The 17,681-nt window shown below is 44.1% G+C and overlaps 2 protein-coding genes across 2 annotated transcripts; both read left to right on the forward strand.

Moving 5' to 3' along the window:
* The first annotated feature begins 317 nt into the window (after nt 1–317).
* Nucleotides 318–10,970, forward strand: ilk (integrin-linked kinase). Its single transcript, XM_079738371.1, has 13 exons — nt 318–448; nt 1,134–1,270; nt 3,632–3,797; nt 3,971–4,066; nt 4,345–4,441; nt 4,684–4,767; nt 4,868–4,953; nt 7,702–7,811; nt 8,300–8,427; nt 8,854–8,975; nt 9,252–9,351; nt 9,832–9,962; nt 10,137–10,970. Exons 2-13 carry the CDS (start codon nt 1,182–1,184, stop codon nt 10,284–10,286), a joined length of 1,359 nt encoding a protein of 452 aa, XP_079594497.1. The 5' UTR covers nt 318–448; nt 1,134–1,181; the 3' UTR covers nt 10,287–10,970.
* A 426-nt stretch (nt 10,971–11,396) lies between these two features.
* On the forward strand, nt 11,397–17,630 carry smpd1 (sphingomyelin phosphodiesterase 1). The gene is made up of 9 exons (XM_079738571.1): nt 11,397–11,536; nt 11,686–11,950; nt 12,063–12,383; nt 13,095–13,375; nt 13,728–13,901; nt 14,296–14,467; nt 15,105–15,181; nt 15,526–15,671; nt 16,277–17,630. Exons 2-9 carry the CDS (start codon nt 11,732–11,734, stop codon nt 16,705–16,707), a joined length of 1,821 nt encoding a protein of 606 aa, XP_079594697.1. The 5' UTR covers nt 11,397–11,536; nt 11,686–11,731; the 3' UTR covers nt 16,708–17,630.
* The last annotated feature ends 51 nt before the right edge of the window (nt 17,631–17,681 follow it).

Here is a 17,681-nt window from a genome sequence, read left to right on the forward strand (position 1 = left end):
ATTAATACATAATATTGTGTCAAGTATGTGTGTGTGTGTGTGTGTGTGACTTGTCTGTTTAAATTAATACAAATCCAACATCCTAATTTCCCTCCCAATTACTATGATAAGATATTGATTAGATATAAGTAGTATACACGGACCATAATAACGATATGTGTGGCGGCCAGTGTTTGGACAGTTCGCACAATGTTACGATGATGTTGACATAGTTTTTAGATGTAGTTCAAACGCTGTCCTATAGAGGGCACTAATGTCTTGTTTAAGAGGGACACTATAGATCCATGAGCCACATCGCTCTCAAGTTGACGCGTCAAGCAGTGGAAGTGGGGCGTTGACATTCTATTCCTTGAGTTTACAGAGAATATCGGGCCGCGGGACAACCTGGAAAAGTACACCGTTATCGCCTTCCAACTTTGCTTTGCACGTTTTTGTAAGAACATCACTTGTAAGTAAGCAACTGTGTTTTGTCAGCAGTATTAACGTTTTTTTATTCATTGTAGTTGAACGAAAGTTATATGAGAGATTTTTTCCAAGATATGCGTTGCCTTCGCAAAACAGGAAAACTAGACGAAATGTTAAATTAAATGGTATATTTGATTACATTCGGATTTAATAATTCAAGGATGTAATGGTTCATGATTTTCACGAAAAATCGTGAACAAAAGTTGGCTTACCTAAAGTTTTCGCAGTAAAGACCGCCCTCTCTCTCTCTCTTTCTCTCTCTCTCTCTCTCTCTCTCTCTCTCTCTCTCTCAGTCTCTCAGTGTCTTTCTCTCTGGATCCGTCTCACACACACACAGACACACACACACACACAAACACATACACATGCACACACACACACACACACACACACACACACACACACACACACACACACACAAAGACGCAAGCACACACAAGCACACACACACACACACACACACACACACACACACACACACACACACACACACACACTCACACACAAGACTTCTGGCACCCTGATCCTTAGCTCAGCTCTAAAATATTTCACATGATGAAATCACATTTAGAATAAACAAACTATATATTTGACAGTATGGGGACTCCTATAGTGGCAAAGAGACCCCATTAGAATGAAATCTCTCTGTTTATTTGCTCCTTGTTTAGATACCTATTACCAGGGAACCAGTGGATTGTGTACCGCTACTGGCTGCTATGGATGACATCTTCACACAATGTCGCGAGGGAAACTCTGTGGCTGTGCGCCTGTGGTTGGACAACACAGAGAATGACCTCAATTTGGGGTAAGCCGGTCCAGATGTTGTTCTTTAATGGATGGTGGTTGTGAATACATGAATGAAATCATCTGAAATGGTGGTTATGTGAATTAGCGTGGTCATGGTTTTGGGGTGGGGGTGTACTATAGCATGGGACCGAGTTCAACATCTTCTGAACTGTACCGTTCACGGGAGGGGATAACTTAGGTCTCCTTCTTTACTTCATGTGGCATCTACCACATGAAGGTTTGTGTATGTGTGTGTGTGTGTGTGTGTGTGTGTGTGTGTGTGTGTGTGTCTCTCATACTGGATCTCTGCCTTCTTATCCACGGCTTCAGACTTTACTTTCTTTCCTTCTACTTCCTATGCCGTTTTCCCTGGCTGAAATCATTTCCATAAATAGAATTGAGTTCATGGCTCATGGCTGTTTATGGATGATGGTGCAGGCGGTTTGTTTGACATGACGCTGGTGATGGATGAGGGGTAAACATAGGGAAGTTAAGATAAAGACACTTTAGGCAGTTTTTGTCTCAGAAACAGAAACATTAAATACGTATTTATATTTGATTGAATATCCTTGATATAAATGTATCCTCTTCTACAAAATGACTGAACCATGGGTCCTGTCCTCCCTATGTCTTGGTTCTATCCTATAGGTCTATCCGAGCTAGGTCTGGATTCTATCCTGAGTTCTATTCTAGCTAGGACTGGGTTCTATCCTAACCAGGACTGGGTTTTATCCTAGCTAGGTGATTGTTATATCCTAGCTACGCCTGGGTTCTATTTTAGCTAGGCTCGGTTTCTTTCCTAGCCAGGCCTGGTTGCTATACTAACTAGACCTAGGTTCTGCACTAGCTAATCCTGGGACCTCTCCTGACTAGGCCTGGGTGCTATACTAGCTAGGTCTATATCTAATCTGAAAATCGGGGTTGTTTTCTCGCTAGGCCAGGGTTCTATCCTAGCTATGCCTAGGTTACCTCTAGCTAGGACTGGTTTCTTTCCTCACTAGGCCTGGGTTCTATCATAGCTAGTTCTGGGTGTGATCTTAGCTAGGTCTGCGTTCTCTCCTAGCTTAACCAAGGTTCTATCCTACCTAGGCCTGGGTTCTATCCTAAATAGCCCATGGTTTCATCTTAACTAGACAGGGGTCTAGTTAAGACCTGTATGTATATCCAGGCTAGGATATACATACACATATCCTAGCCTGGCCATAGTATGATCCTAGGCCTGGGTTCTATGCTAGGGTTCTATCCTAGCTATGCCTGGGTTCTATCCTACCTAGGCATGGCTTCTTATCCTAGGGTTCTATCCTAGCTAGGCCTGGTTTATATCCTAGTTAAGATGGGGTTCTATCCTAGTTCGGTTGGGGTTCTATTCTAGATGGGCATTGGTTTGCTTTTAATGATTAAATATCAGACATCTATTTATAAATAGGCCACGATAAAACAATATGGTTCCTTTTTTGGAACAAATGTTAGGAATCTCCAACTAGGGCCAGCAGGACAAAAATACATGCCATTCCAGAAGTCTCCAAAGAGCTGTGAATATGAGAGAGGGGGGGAGGGAGAGAGAGGATGAGTAAGAGTAAGAGAGAGAGAATGCGTGGCTGGAGATTCCACACGGTGTATTTTCACCTCCCATTCCTCGACCCCCTTTCTCCCTACTTTTTATAGAACACAGTATGAGTCAAAGGGGCAAAAACGCTCACAAACTGTCTGCTTGCATCAAAGAAATATCTGTGATTTAAAGGTTACTCTAACATGAGTAAGTATGCATGTATTACATTTTCAGACCGGAAACAGAGATCAGGAGGTCCCCCATCTTATTCCTGTTGAGACTTGTAGACAAACTAAACACTGTTTGTGGTCTGGCAGCTGCCAACTAACTGTGGCGTAGGGAGGTGTGTGTGTGTGTGTGGGGGGATGCTGCTGGGTTGATGGGCTGGTCATGGTGTAGTGTGAATGCTGTGTCCCCCCCTCATTGGCAGACCTACATTCAGAGACTATAAGCTCAGGTTTGGCCGGCAGTAGTATGGGCGTAGTTGGAGGGGACAGCTATGGTAAGTATGTGTAAATATAGACTGGCAAGTAGGTGTGTGTTTGTGTGCCTGTGTGTGTGTATTTTTCTCTCTCTGTGTTTGTGTATGAGAGAGAGTGTGTATGTGAGTGTGCGTGTGTGTGTGTGTGTGTGTGTTTGTGTGCGTTAGCAAAGAGGTGCGGTTTGTATCTTGTCTCCCTCTGTTCGTCCGAAAGTAGCCCCGCTTATCCACTAGGTTTGTGTGTGTGTTTGTGAGTGTGTGTGTGTGTGTGTGTGTGTACGTGTGTGTATGTTGGATCTGAGGTCAAATTAGTTCATTTGGTAACAGTGTGTGTGTGTGTGTGTATGAAGGGACCACCACGGCTTCAGCCCCCTGCACTGGGCTTGCCGGGAGGGGAGGGGCCCGTTGGTGGACATGCTCATCATGAGGGGGGCCCGCATCAACGTGATGAACCGCGGCGACGACACGCCCCTGCACCTTGCCGCCAGCCACGGACACAGAGACATCGTGGCTAAGGTACACACACACATACATGCATATACATACACATATACACACACACACACACACACACACACATCGGTTTGTTGTCATACACACAGACATGAACATGCACACACACACACACACACACACACACACACACACACACACACACAATTACACAGTCCATAAATGTTATTTTTCAGCTGATTCAGTGCAAAGCTGACCCGAATGCCGCCAACGAACATGGAAACACACCTCTCCACTACGCCTGTTTCTGGGGACAGGACCAGGTGGCTGAGGTAGGACTGCAGGCGACCGATAGCTCTTCATGATAGCACCCTCATCTACCTTCAATCAAGTACTGCATTATAACCAACAGCCACTTAGCCTAGGTAGTAACTATTGGTTTTTTGTGATGAAATTTGATTGGTGAGATTATTGGGTGGTTGCAGGTATTTCATGTTGGATATATACATTCAATTATTTATTTTTTTCATGCGATATAAGACAATGTGATTCAGATACATTCAGTATCAATCAAATGAATCAGTGAATGTGATTCCCTCCCTGTTCTCAGGATCTAGTGACATGTGACGCCCAGGTGTGTGTATGTAACAGGTACGGCCAGACGCCTCTGGATAAAGCCAAGCCTCACCTGCAGCAGCTGCTACAAGGTCAGGAGTCATTCTAAGAGCCTTATTATTATCATTCAGTAGCGTTGGATGGAAATGTCTGCTGAATGTCCAAAGATAAACAACTGTCAGATGCTTCGTATAAACGCATCTTCTAAGAAGTGTGACGACGACATACCTCAGTTTGTCACTTTGAAACGTGTATATGAAATATCTTTTACTTTGTTTACAGAACGATATTCGTTTATTTCATTTTGTTTATTTCTCGCCTCTGATGATCCTAGAAAGGGCAGAGAAACAAGGCCAGAGCCTGACCAAAGTTCCTTACAGGGAAACCTTCTGGAAGGGAACCATGCGCACACGGCCGCGTACGTATTACAGAACATGACATAGTCAAATACAAACGACTGAGTTCAAGTCTTGGTTTTGGTTTCACCGTCGTTGTCATGTTGTCGTCCTCTCTGTTAGGTAATGGCACTCTGAACAAGCAGGCCGGTGTTGACTTCAAGCAGCTGTCTCTTCTAGCCAAGATCAATGAGAACCAGTCCGGAGAGGTCAGTCAAGTTAACTTTATAAGTACAGCCCTTAATCAAAGTAACAGTCTTAAAGGACTTCACAGGCCCTCAGACGACACCCTCCGAACTGTATAGTTGAATTTAGAGACGCTGTGATGCACCATCATGAAATGAAAGTCCATGTACGGCCATGCATTAATATCCGTCGTTGTACAGGAATGTTGCCGTGGAAATGTTCACGGAACAGGGTTCAGAGGTGTGTAACACGCAACAAATCGCAGTATGAACTTTGTGTGAAGGCCATGATGACATAATTTTTGGTTCACGCTGACCTGCAACATTCACACATTGACTATAAATAAGGTTTAAGCTTCCTGAGGGGCAAGGAAACACTCCCCAAATCCAAGAGAAGATACCTTAAGAATGAACACAGCCGAGGGATCCCTCCTTCCAGGGATGGTTAAGAGTGCAATGGGTGGGCAATGGCAGACAGAATGAAGGTAGCTGAAAAGTCAACACAGTATCTCTATACCATGGTGACTCTTTTCCCTTCTTTTTTTTTTTTTTTAACCTTTATTTTACCAGGAATAATCCCATTGAAATTCAGTATCTCTTTTACAAGGGAGTCCTGGCCAGAGAGCAGCATAAAATATACTTTAAAAAACAGACAACATAAAACAGAAAAGGACTATTGGCAAATTGAACATCATCTCAACATGATCAGCAGCAACATTCAATCTAAGCACATGTGCATTTAGTGCTCAAATAGTCCTTTATCCTAGTTTTAAAGTGTTTCAATATTGGAATGCAGTCTAATCTTAGATGACTCTGCAGTTTATACCAGGGTGTGGGTGCAAAAACATTAAAGGCACTCTCACCGAAGAAAGTTCGCGTTGTGGAAATGTCATACATGATTTGCCCATATGATCGAAGATTAAAATTCTTGGTGGTGACTTTAGGAGTCAGGAGAGAACAAATACCAATATTCCAACCTAAGATTGTGCAAAGAAAGCCAACCAACACGTTCATACAAGCTACAGTGATGAGTACGAAAACCAGAATTTGTTACAAATCTTAGTGCTGCATGGTATACTGAACCCAGCATTTTCCGAGAAGATTGATCGGCATACATACATAAAATAACACCATAATCCAGTATTGACAGAAAAGTTGCTTGGATAAGTCTTTTTCTCACACTAAAAGGGAAACAGCATTTGTTTCTATAATAAAAACCCAACTTTACTCCAAGTTTTTTTGTTAGACACTCAATGTCATATTTAAAGGACAAATCTTCTTCTAAGAAGAAACCAAGATATTTGTAGACTGGAACTCGTTCAATTACTCTCTTTTCTAGTGTAACAATCTGACAAACATTGTTTATTTTCCTAGATTTTGAGAAGCATATAATTTAAATTTTGTCAGTTTAGTACAAGTCTCAATTTGTGGAGATTCTCCTGAATAGTATTAAAGGCAGATTGCAGTTTTTCTGTGGCACTTGTCAAGGATGAGGCAGAGCAATACAAACGGTGTCATCCGCATAAAAAGGACACTTTGATTTTGTTACATTGTAACACAAGTCATTTATATAAATAGTAAATAAAATGGGACCCAAAATGGACCCCTGGGGGACACCATTTTGTATAAGTAAGGAGTTCGGCCCCTCAAGTAGTTGGCAAATTATTTGACAGCTTTTAAAGACATTCCAATATCCACCAATCTCTGAGACAGGACAGAGTGGTCAACCGTGTCAAATGCCTTTGACAGATCCAAGAATATTGCAGCACAATATTCTTTTGAATCAATTGCACATATGAAATCATTTAACACTTTCATAGTGGCAGTGACAGTGCTATGTTTTTTACGAAAACCTGACTGCAAATCATTTAAGATGTTATTTGTTGCTAAATAATCATTCAACTGGACACTTATAAGCCCTTCTAAAACCTTGGCTAAAACTGCTATTTAGATATTGACTATAATTATTTGGATTGATCTGTCTCCACCCTTTAATGAGTGACATATGCAGATTTCCATACACCAGGTACTACTCCAGTTTAAATTGTCAGGTTGAAAATGTGTGTCAAAGGTTCTGCAATATGTTCAGCAGCAATTTTTAAAAAGTATGGATCCAACCCATCAGGACCAGAGGATTTCTTGGCTTTTAACTTTATAAGAGCATAATTTAGCTCCTGTGTTGTAATAGGGACAAGATCAAAGTCGAAAGGTGCATTATCCCTAGACCAAGGGTAATCCTCTTGTCTTATCTGCAGTTGCATGCTCAAACAACAAACCAGAAGATATAAAGTGCTGTTTCAGGGAATCTAGCATACTTTTCCTGTCTGTAATACTTTTTTCATTAAACTTCCGTGCATTTGGCAGCACATTATCCCTAGTTCCTTGGGACAGTGATTTTATAACTTTCCAAATTTTAGAAGGGTTTTGTGAACTATCACATATTTTATTTACATAAAAATCTGATTTAGCTTTACGTATTTGAGATACACATTTGTTCCTCAGGTGTCTACAATGTTGCCAGTCTGAGCTATTTTTAGATTTCTTTACAGTTGCCCAAGCAAGATCATGCTCATGGATTAGATCAGACAATTGCTCTGAAAACCACGGATTATCCCGCCCTTTAATCTTATATTTCCTAAGAGGAGCATGCTTGTTTATAATGTCCAAAAATAATGATTTAAAATATTGCAATGCTAACTCAGTCTGCTCTTATGCTGATATTGATGGTGATCAATCCCGCTCATCTCCCTACCCTGTCTGTTGCTGCTGTAGTTGTGGCAAGGACGCTGGCAGGGAGAAGAGATCGTAGTCAAGGTGTTGAATGTCAGAGATTGGACCACCAGGAAAAGCCGGGATTTCAACGAGGAGCACCCTAAACTTCGGTAACTAGTTAAGGGGACAAAAAAACAGTTCCGATAACGCTAATGATTCGATTTGTGACCCTTGATTTCTTATGAATCTTGAATGTACTTTATTGAGATGTATTGTCTCCTTACCTCTGAGACGTAACTATATTAGACTTTGTAATTATTATGAAATATTCTTTTTGGCTTATTTTGCGTTTCATATATCTATCTGCACTCTGCCTGGTGGTTTTCTTGAAACTTGCAGTGACATTCCAAGCCCTGCACTTGGAATGTTTATGTATTTACTCTGATTGTGATTGTATCTCGAACAGCCTCAATTATAAGTGGTTTGACTCAATGTTAATGCAATGTAATGACTACCAGACTGATGTTTGCCGGAAGCTGCCTATCTCAAGCCTGTGTGTGTTGGATATTGTATGTTGTAAAATGTACATTGGTTGGCTGTAATTAATCCTAATCTCTTCCCCCCCCCCCCCCCTCTCTCTCTCTCTCTCTCTCGGTAGAATCTTCTCTCATCCAAATATTTTGCCGGTTCTTGGCGCATGTCAGGCCCCTCCCTCCCCCCATCCCATAATAATCAGCCACTACATGCCCTACGGGTCACTCTACAACATCCTGCACCAGGGAACGAGTAAGAAAGCTTTTTGCTATTGGATACTTCAAGGGAGGACCCCGCGTTCGCCTGTAGAGTTCCTTCTATATTCCTGATAGGAGACCGGGGCTAGTTTGGTGATGGTCTTGTCAGCTAAATAAAAGTAAATACATGGTCTGAGTCTATGGTCCTCCCTCTCCGCCTCCCTTACTCATTTTCTCTCCTGTCTCCCCTCCTTGTTTACCGTGTGAACTTCACTCCCCCCTCTCTCTCCTCCCTCCCTCTCTTATCTAATCCTGTCCTGCATCTTCCCTGTTCCCTCTTCCCCTCTCATATCTCTCCTACCTCTCCTCTCTCCTCCTATCCTGCGTCTCCTCTCTCCTCCTATCCTACGCCTCCTCTCTCCGCCCATCCTGCCTCTTTCCCCCTCTCCCATTCTCCTCTTGGTGTCCATGGCGACGGCAGCGCTGGTGGTGGACCAGACACAGGCGCTGAGGTTTGCATGGGACATCGCCAGCGGCATGGCCTTCCTGCACACGCTGGAGCCAATGGTGGCGCGGCTCCACCTTAACAGCAAGCACGTCATGGTAGGACACACACACGTGCACACACACACATACATACACACACACACACACACAAATACACTCACACACACACACACACACACACACACACACACACACAAACACACAGACACACACACACACACACACACACACAAACACACACACACACACACACACACACACACAAGCACAGCATAACCATATAATCATCTTCTCCACCCCAGTCAAATGCTTGGTCATCGTTGAATGGCTCTTTGAGTCATCTCTGGCTTTTGGCTAATAATACCTCTACAGATTGATGAAGACATGACGGCCAGAGTCAGCATGGCCGACGCCAAGCTCTCTTTCCAGTGTCCCGGTCGCAGCTACTCTCCCGCCTGGCTGGCCCCCGAAGGTACACACCTTGTCTTGTGTCCTGTGTCTATTTATAAGTTATCTATCACCCCCCCCCCATACTCCCTGGCTTCTTCTTGGATAGTTTACATTTATTTATGTAATGCTGAGTAAACACCAAAGGCCAATCAATACTTGTGTGGTGAAGGGACACCGTAGGTACGCAAAGGGGCTCTTAAGTCACATGACCGCAGAGGCTACCTTCATAGGTCATGCCCACCCACCCTCACACTCGCCATGTCAACGCATTGGTCTTCTCTGCTACGTTTTTTCGAGGGTTAATTCAAGATAGAACAGTTGAGGAGGTTCCCATATATATTTTCAGTTGTGCGACTCATCATCCTCACATCATAAAAGACCACCAGATGGCACTGAATAGGGACTTTTTAGCCGACTATGCTCGGCCAACACAGGAGTACATTGAACCGTATCTAGTTTCTTCACTATGTCTTGACCTTTAACCCCCCCCTCCAACCCCCAGCCCTTCAGAAGAGGTCGGAGGACATCAACAGGCGCTCAGCAGACATGTGGAGCTTTGCTGTGCTGCTCTGGGAGCTCGTCACCAGAGAGGTCCCCTTCGCAGATCTGTCCCAGATGGAGATAGGCATGAAGGTGTGTGTGTGTGTGAGAGAGAGAGTGAGATAGTATGTTTGAAATATATACTATAGAAACACACATTTAAAAATCAAAGATATGTGTTTGTGTTTGTCTGCGTCCGTGTCTAAATGGTCTAAATGTGGTCACTCACTATAACCTTTACATCGACCGTATGTCCTCTTTCCACAGGTGTCCCTGGAGGGTTTACGGCCCACCATCCCCCCAGGGATCTCCCCCCACGTGTGTAAGCTGATGAGGCTGTGCATGAACGAGGACCCGGCCAAGAGACCCAAGTTTGACATGATCGTCCCCATCCTGGAGAAGATGCAAGACAAGTAATGAGCCACGCCGCTGAGTGTGATGTTAGTGAACAGGTCCCCCCCGCCCTCCTCCACGCCCATCCAGGTTTGAATTGGATGGAGTCCACTTTAGTTAAGTTAAGATGAGATTAAATTAGACCTGAATAAACGGATGATTAAAATGCATAGACGTGACAGCAGCAAACCCTGAGAGAGCACTGCAAATCAAACGGGATAGGATAACATGAGGAATAAAAAGTGAAATGGCAGTAGTATGGGTGGGTACTTCATATATGCACATAACACAACCAATCCCGTGGTGAACCCAATTCTGATATTGGCTCACGCTGTTGGTGATATTGAATAAGATATTTGTATTAAATTATATATTTTTGTCTAACTAAATGACAAGAAAGCACATGTTCATGGAGGTCGGGGGGTGATGCACAACAGTAGTCTTTTCTTACAGCTATTTTTCTACCAAACCAATTTCTGTGTATGTTTCAGCTTCACTCAAATAATGTATCTGCTTATGGTAGTGTAAATCATATAACTCACTACTTAAGTCACTGCTATGGCGACCCCAAGGGCATGCCATGCCTCTGCAGCATTTTGCCACGTTCATAATGAAATCAAATGTACTGTCAAAATGTATTTTCAAGCCTGCCCAAGTGTCAGAATGCCACAAAACACACAAGTATTAAAATTTGTATATTTATGACAATGCACTGTTTTGACTCATATTTGTGTGGTCATTTACCTGTTCTGGACTGAATTCGAATTTACTGTCTTTGTCAGTGGATTTTTATTGGCACATAATGTCCGGTTTGGAACCACGGTGAAGTTAGTTTAAGAATGGATATTCGAGAAGTACATGTAAAGCCCTGGTTTTCCTATTGAATAATAAAGTCGACTATGACGTTCTCCGACACAATAATACATGATGCATTTGGGGAAGTAATAGACTCATATGGACCAATGGCTGTTTAAAATCGATTAAGCACAGAACAAGACGCAAGTATCTTTCTGCATCTCACTCATGTGCAATGTACGTGGAACCGAATTATGCAAATTGTGTCTTGAGGCAGGAAGGACAGGCGTGCGTTATCACGTGATCAGTCAGCTGACGCCCAGGCTGGTTTCCCAAAGACTGATGGTGCGTGTATAAAACTCGCCGCTGAGAGCACCAAGAGTCGCACCTGGGGCAAGATAACACGTCTTTGCAAACAGCTCCCCACCACCCTACCCCACATCTGCTCTCCAGGAGAGGATCAGCCCACGCTGTGTGAGGTACAGAGGCCTTGAAAAAGCAGCTCTGCTTTGGTTTATCAGTACTTTAGCCTCGTAGTTTGAATTGCATACCGGTTGCGAAAGTCACTTGTGTGTTTGGTTGTTGTTCCATTTCTCGGGTTTTACTTTTTCTGCCGCTGTTTATGCAGGTCTTCAACAGGCGAAATACTCTTTGGACGATTGCTTGCAGAAGAAATGAGGATATCCGCAGAGCTGTCAAGGTTGGCCTTCATTTCATGTGCTGCAGTCGTACTGTTGTCGGTCTTCGTTACCACTCACCCGGTGGAAAATGCCGAGAAACCAAATCCATTACCTATCGAGATGTTTAGCCTCTCCGGTCTCGGATTTAACTGGAAAAACCTAACCTGCCCCGCCTGCAAAGCCTTCTTTACAATCCTAGATATTGCCCTGCTGGTAAGTGTCGTCTATGGGTCTTCAATACGATAATTACTGAATGTACAGCTATATAGCCGTGGGGCCATAGACTGGTCCTTCATTGTGTTGTTGGTCCGTCTGTCCCACACAGACGGATGAGAACGAGGAGCGCGTTGCCCGCGCCGTAGGTGAGGCGTGCATCCGGCTCCATCTTGCCGATGCGGAGGTCTGTCGCCAGATCACGGAGCTGTTCAGGAACGATTTCATACGGGCCCTGCAGTACTCCCTGCTGTGGCCGTCGGAGGCGTGTGCTCTGCTGGTGGGCCCCTCCTGTGGGAAGTTTGACCTCTATGCCCCCTGGAACGTCACCTTACCCAAAGTCACCAAGCCGCCCGTCACGCCGCCCTCTCCTCCCCCACCGGGCTCACCCCAGAGCAGGGTTCTCTTCCTCACAGACATCCACTGGGACCAGGTACATTGGTGGCCGTTAGGAGGGCGATCTCTTTGATGGGCAAGTTAATATCACAATATGGTTTTGAATTCAGTATGTCCTTTCAAACAGTCCAACTGCAGTCCATTAGAAAAGCTGGCTATTTTCTCTCTGATGCTTCCAATTGTAAGATTTTAGGGGTGTATCTTGATTTTCATTGTACAAACACTAGTCAGGATAAGCTAATCACGATTTTATGACTTGGGATCCAACCACAGAAGAATACTAAATGATAATATTGACTCCCCCAGCTCCGGTCGCTTTGGTCAACACTTTCTTTTTTTTTTTGGTCAAAAGCAAAATTTGGACTATTGTGTAAAGTTACTCAACCTCAGCCATCTAGTTCCCCATTGGTCAGGAAACAGGTTGAATAGATTTCCAATATTAGAGCTTGAAATTACTCGGGTATAACAACCTTTCAACATCTTGCAAGAAAAATATAAATTTTTGAATCTCTTTTCCATACTTGTTCACTACAAACAAGTTATGTTTGTAACAGAGATGGTGAATATTGGGTGACAAAGAAGTTTTCCTTGTTTGAATTGTCCTCCTTTATGATTTCAGTGGTGCTGTTATGGCTGAGGAAGATTGACAATGTAGAACTTTTGACACCTCAACTTGGCCAGTACAAATGAGTGGATACCTTAAACTCGTCTCCATTGGCCTTGTGTTTGTCCTGGGTTCCCTCGCTAGGAGTACTCCGCTGGGAGCAGTGCGGACTGTAAGGAACCCCTCTGCTGTCGCAACGAATCCACCGCCCCTGTGTGGCACCACCGGGAGGCGGGCTACTGGGGTACCTACAGCAAGTGCGACCTGCCGCTACGCACTGTAAAGAACCTGCTGGAAGACGTGGCCAGAACCGGGCCCTGGGACTGGGTGTACTGGACCGGAGACATACCGGCTCACAACGTCTGGTCCCAGACCAGGAAGCAGCAGCTGTCCGAGCTGAGCATCATCTCCAGGCTCATCCTCAAGTGCGCCACGGGCTAATGTTGCATGCTAGTGTCGCATGCCTGAGTAGTACGCTTGTGTAGAGTGCTAATGCAGCATTATGTAGCAGGCTAACGTAGCCAATGGAACATGTGTGTGTGTGTGTGTGTGTGTGTGTGTGTGTGTGTGTGTGTGTGTGTGTGTGTGTGTGTATAGTGTTGTTGGGTCAAGTCAACATGTTATTGGCTAGTTTGTTGTGACTTCCACCCTAAAGTCGTCATAACCCAAGTCAATTATAGACTGCAAATTCCAAACAACACACGAAAGTAAGCCGTTGCCTATAGCCTAAGAAAAACAGTTGGTGACGCTTGTGTTCTTATGACCATGGTTTGGCAGGAACCTCGGCCCGAATGTAACGGTGTACCCTGCCATCGGCAACCACGAGAGCACCCCCGTCAACAGCTTCCCCCCGCCCTTCGTCCACGGAAACCGATCCTCGGCCTGGCTGTACAACGCCATGGCAGAGGAGTGGGCGCCGTGGTTACCAGAACAGGCCCTGAAGACTCTCAGGTGATCTGGGCTTGTTATGGATTTTGAACAGAGTTTTTGTGAAATGTATGAAAAGACAACCACGGTTCATTCCAGAGGACAACTTCTGAGCTACTTGTTTATTGACTTTACACTCTTACTCCACTACACTCCAAAGTAAATATCTCCTGTTTCTTCTCTGCAAAGGCGGTAACTCTTATATATTTTTATTGGGTCGACTTTTGTTCTTCTTATTCAGTCATTTAACGGACTCCCTTCATGCTAAGCGACTAGTTATTATGGAGCAGAAAGAAGTTATGCATCTTGGGCCTAAAGCTACTTTAGGCCGTCAGTAGTTGGACCAATCCTTCACACACGTGCGTGCGCGCACACACGCATACAAATACTTGCCCGTCTAAAAGGCTTGTCTTCCCAGATACGCAGGCTTCTACTCGGTTCTGGTTCAGCCAGGGCTGCGCTTGGTGTCCCTCAACATGAACTTCTGTGCTCGGGAGAACTTCTGGCTGATGGTGAACTCCAGCGACCCTGCCAACCAGCTGCAATGGCTGGTCCACATTCTGCAGGCCAGCGAGGACCTGGGCGAGAAGGTGAGGGGGGGGGGGGTGAGGACCAACAGCACAACGTTTATTATGACGGGGGGGGGGCAACATTTATAATGACCGTGGGGTAAGGTTTGCAGCCTCCATTTGAACTGTTGATGAGGGATTTTGGCTTGGGACTGAGGGGTGTCAATGTGTGTATTAACCGCTGTAAGTCGCTTTGGATAAAAGCGTCTGCCAAATGCCCTAATTGTAATTGGGTGTATCGGGAGGAGGATGTGTATTAATAATTCATGATTTGATGGAGATGATGCTAGTACTTGCATGTCATTGATGATTGAAATGTAGCACGGATGTCTGTCAAAGAAAGTCTTACGTAGTTTAATTGAATAACAGTCACAGCTGTCAAACTGCTTTTGACAGAGGAAGTTGATGTGTTCACACATTCGTTAGAGTAGGAAACATTGACTTCCACTCAGCCAACTATAGATAAAGAGGTCCACCAAGCATTCTTGCAGTTGCTGCCCTTCCCCTTGTATATCATTATTCCACAAATTGTATTAGGCCCTTTATGTGACCTGTTGGGGCACAATTGGCATTTTCAGCTAATGTTGTCAATGACTGTATCCGCCCTTCCCTCAGTATTTGGAGTTCTTTGTTTTAACTTTTTTTTTTCACTGTCCAGGTTCACATCATTGGTCACATCCCGCCCGGACTTTGTCTCACCAGCTGGAGTTGGAACTATTACCACATCCTCAACAGGTAGCTTCGCTTGGAGATGCATGTAGTTTCTTATTAGGGCTGAACGATTTGGGGAAATAATAAAGACCCTTATGTTCTGTATTATTCACTAAAAAGAGGATCTTATGGGATTAACTGCAGTCATAAAGGATATTGCTAACAACACAACATGATGTTCATGTGTTCTTTGGTGGCCGTCTACTCTCTGTTCCGTACGAGAAAGTGAAAAGAATCAAGCTACAGAGTTCAATGACCTAGACTCCCTCACGTTGACGTATTCTAGCACTTTAGTTTCAGATTCTCTCAATGTTTTATAGAAGCTATATATCATTTGGAGTGCGTTTTTCTCCTGCTCCCACCTTCAGATATGAAAGCACCATCACGGGACAGTTTTTCGGGCATACCCATGTGGATGAGTTCCAGATGTTCTATGACGAAGAAACGATGACTCGGCCGGTGGGCGTCGCCTTCATCGCACCTAGTGCCACCACCTACATCAACCTCAACCCAGGTGAGGAGCTTATCATCTAGTTCCTTCTTTAAAGGAGCTATGCGAGAAATTCCTTCTCAGCCCTGGTCGTTAAATAATCGCCTGCTTGGGCTTGCGCATTCAGAGCACTGAAGTGTAAGCCCTGTGCGTTGAGATAATAACAAGCCTATACCAATTCCAGGGTTATGAAAGAACAGAAATATTTGCCATCATCTGTACTTTCCTTTTGCACTATTCCTTCCTCATTTCTGGCAAGTTAGCCCTGTTGAATTGCAATGAAGGTCACATTTTTTAAAATTTTTTTTACCCTAAACATTTTTTATTTTAAAAGCCCTGGTGTAAAGTTATTGTTTTAGTAATCACTATTCGTTTTTATATTGTTTATAAAAATAGTTTATTATATTTTTAGATTCAAGTAGTGGGAGCACTTTAGTGGTTAATGTGTTGGACCCTTAGACAAAATGTCTGGTGTTAAATACCCAGTGTCCACAGACTACCTTTGGTAGAGATGCTCAACCTGACCTGCTCCTGAATGTCTCTGCATTTGAATGGCACAGAAGGCGCCTTTTTTAAAGGACAAATTATGAATGAAAGGGTATAGTTTTGTTATTGATAACTCAATCCAGGCTACAGGGTCTACTTTGTGGACGGGAACTACAAGGGCAGCTCTCGGCTGGTCGTGGACCACGAGACCTACATCCTCAACCTCACCGAGGTGAACCACAAGCGACCCGGCTACGGCGGCGCCGTTTCCATCCCCGACCCCAGCCCCAAGTGGAGCCGGCTGTACCGGGCCACGGAGGCCTACGGGCTGTCCACCCTGTTCCCCTCCGATTGGGAGAGGCTGCTCCGCAGCTTCGTGGACGACGACCGGGTCTTCCAGAGGTTCTGGTACCTGATGCACAAGGGCCACGTGTCGGCCCCGTGCAAGGACACCTGCAAGACGTCCCTGCTGTGTTTCCTGCGCAGCGGTAAGTACGATGAGCTGCAGCAGTGCGACCTGCTCAACGGCTTCGGGGGTGACATGGCACTGGCAGCGAGGAAGACCCTCTGTTGACACTGGGCTCACTGGTTGGACTGGTCTGGAAATTTATTTTCTAGAATAAGGTTTTCAAACGTTTAGGTGTGTGTGTGTGGACTTTCAAGCATCAGGGTAGCTCTGCTTGAAGCCATGGATTATTTTCTTGTCAATGCAAATCATTTATGTATGGCTGTGTTCTCAAAAAAATCATAAAATGGTGATTAACTCTTGGTGAGGTAGGGGAAGTTGGGATTTTTCATTCTTCTAGCAACTGCGGCTTGAAGGAGATAAAATTATTATTTAGTTTGATCACCAGCAGATTTTGAAACTTAATTCAACTTCCTCATTTAATCACAGCAGGGGTTAAACCGTTCGGCTTAATAGGCCTGCAGGGTGGTTAAAGGTAGAATAGACCTCTTCCACGATGAATGTATTTTAGTTAAAAGAAAGCACAACAAAGAACCTGTGAATTGAATCACACTTCAAAAAATCATTGCTAATTAAAAAAATATATGTATTACACATGTCTTGCATGATGCTAGGAAGCAGAATAAAGTGTTCTGCTTGCTGTACGGCGCCTCGTATAGACTGGTTCTGTTTTATGGGACTCGTCTTCCAGGCCTTGAACTTAGGTAGTGACTTTGACTATATGGAGCCGGCCGGGGTCTTAAAGCCCCTGCCGCTGCTTTGTGGGACCGGGTTTGGGTCTGTTTTACTGCAAATTGGCCTTCCTTTCTACAACCCAGTTTGAAACTGGTTAACCAAATACACAAGATGGTCAGTCTTCGGAAAAGCGTCTTTTACGCCAATGTTTCATTTTCCCCTTTCCTGCACTTTAATCTAGAATTTAATGTATGGGTTAATTCTATGAACTTGTATCATTAAAAAAATATATATTGTTTAAAAATGTTTGAGCCAGAAGTGCTGTGGAATTGTGATAAAATGAATGTCAAACATGATGCTTACTGTATTAAAGCAGTTATTTTTATTGCAATTATAATAAATAAATA

This window comes from Pollachius pollachius (genome assembly GCF_949987615.1).
Source record: "Pollachius pollachius genome assembly, chromosome: 6".
NCBI lineage: Eukaryota > Metazoa > Chordata > Actinopteri > Gadiformes > Gadidae > Pollachius > Pollachius pollachius.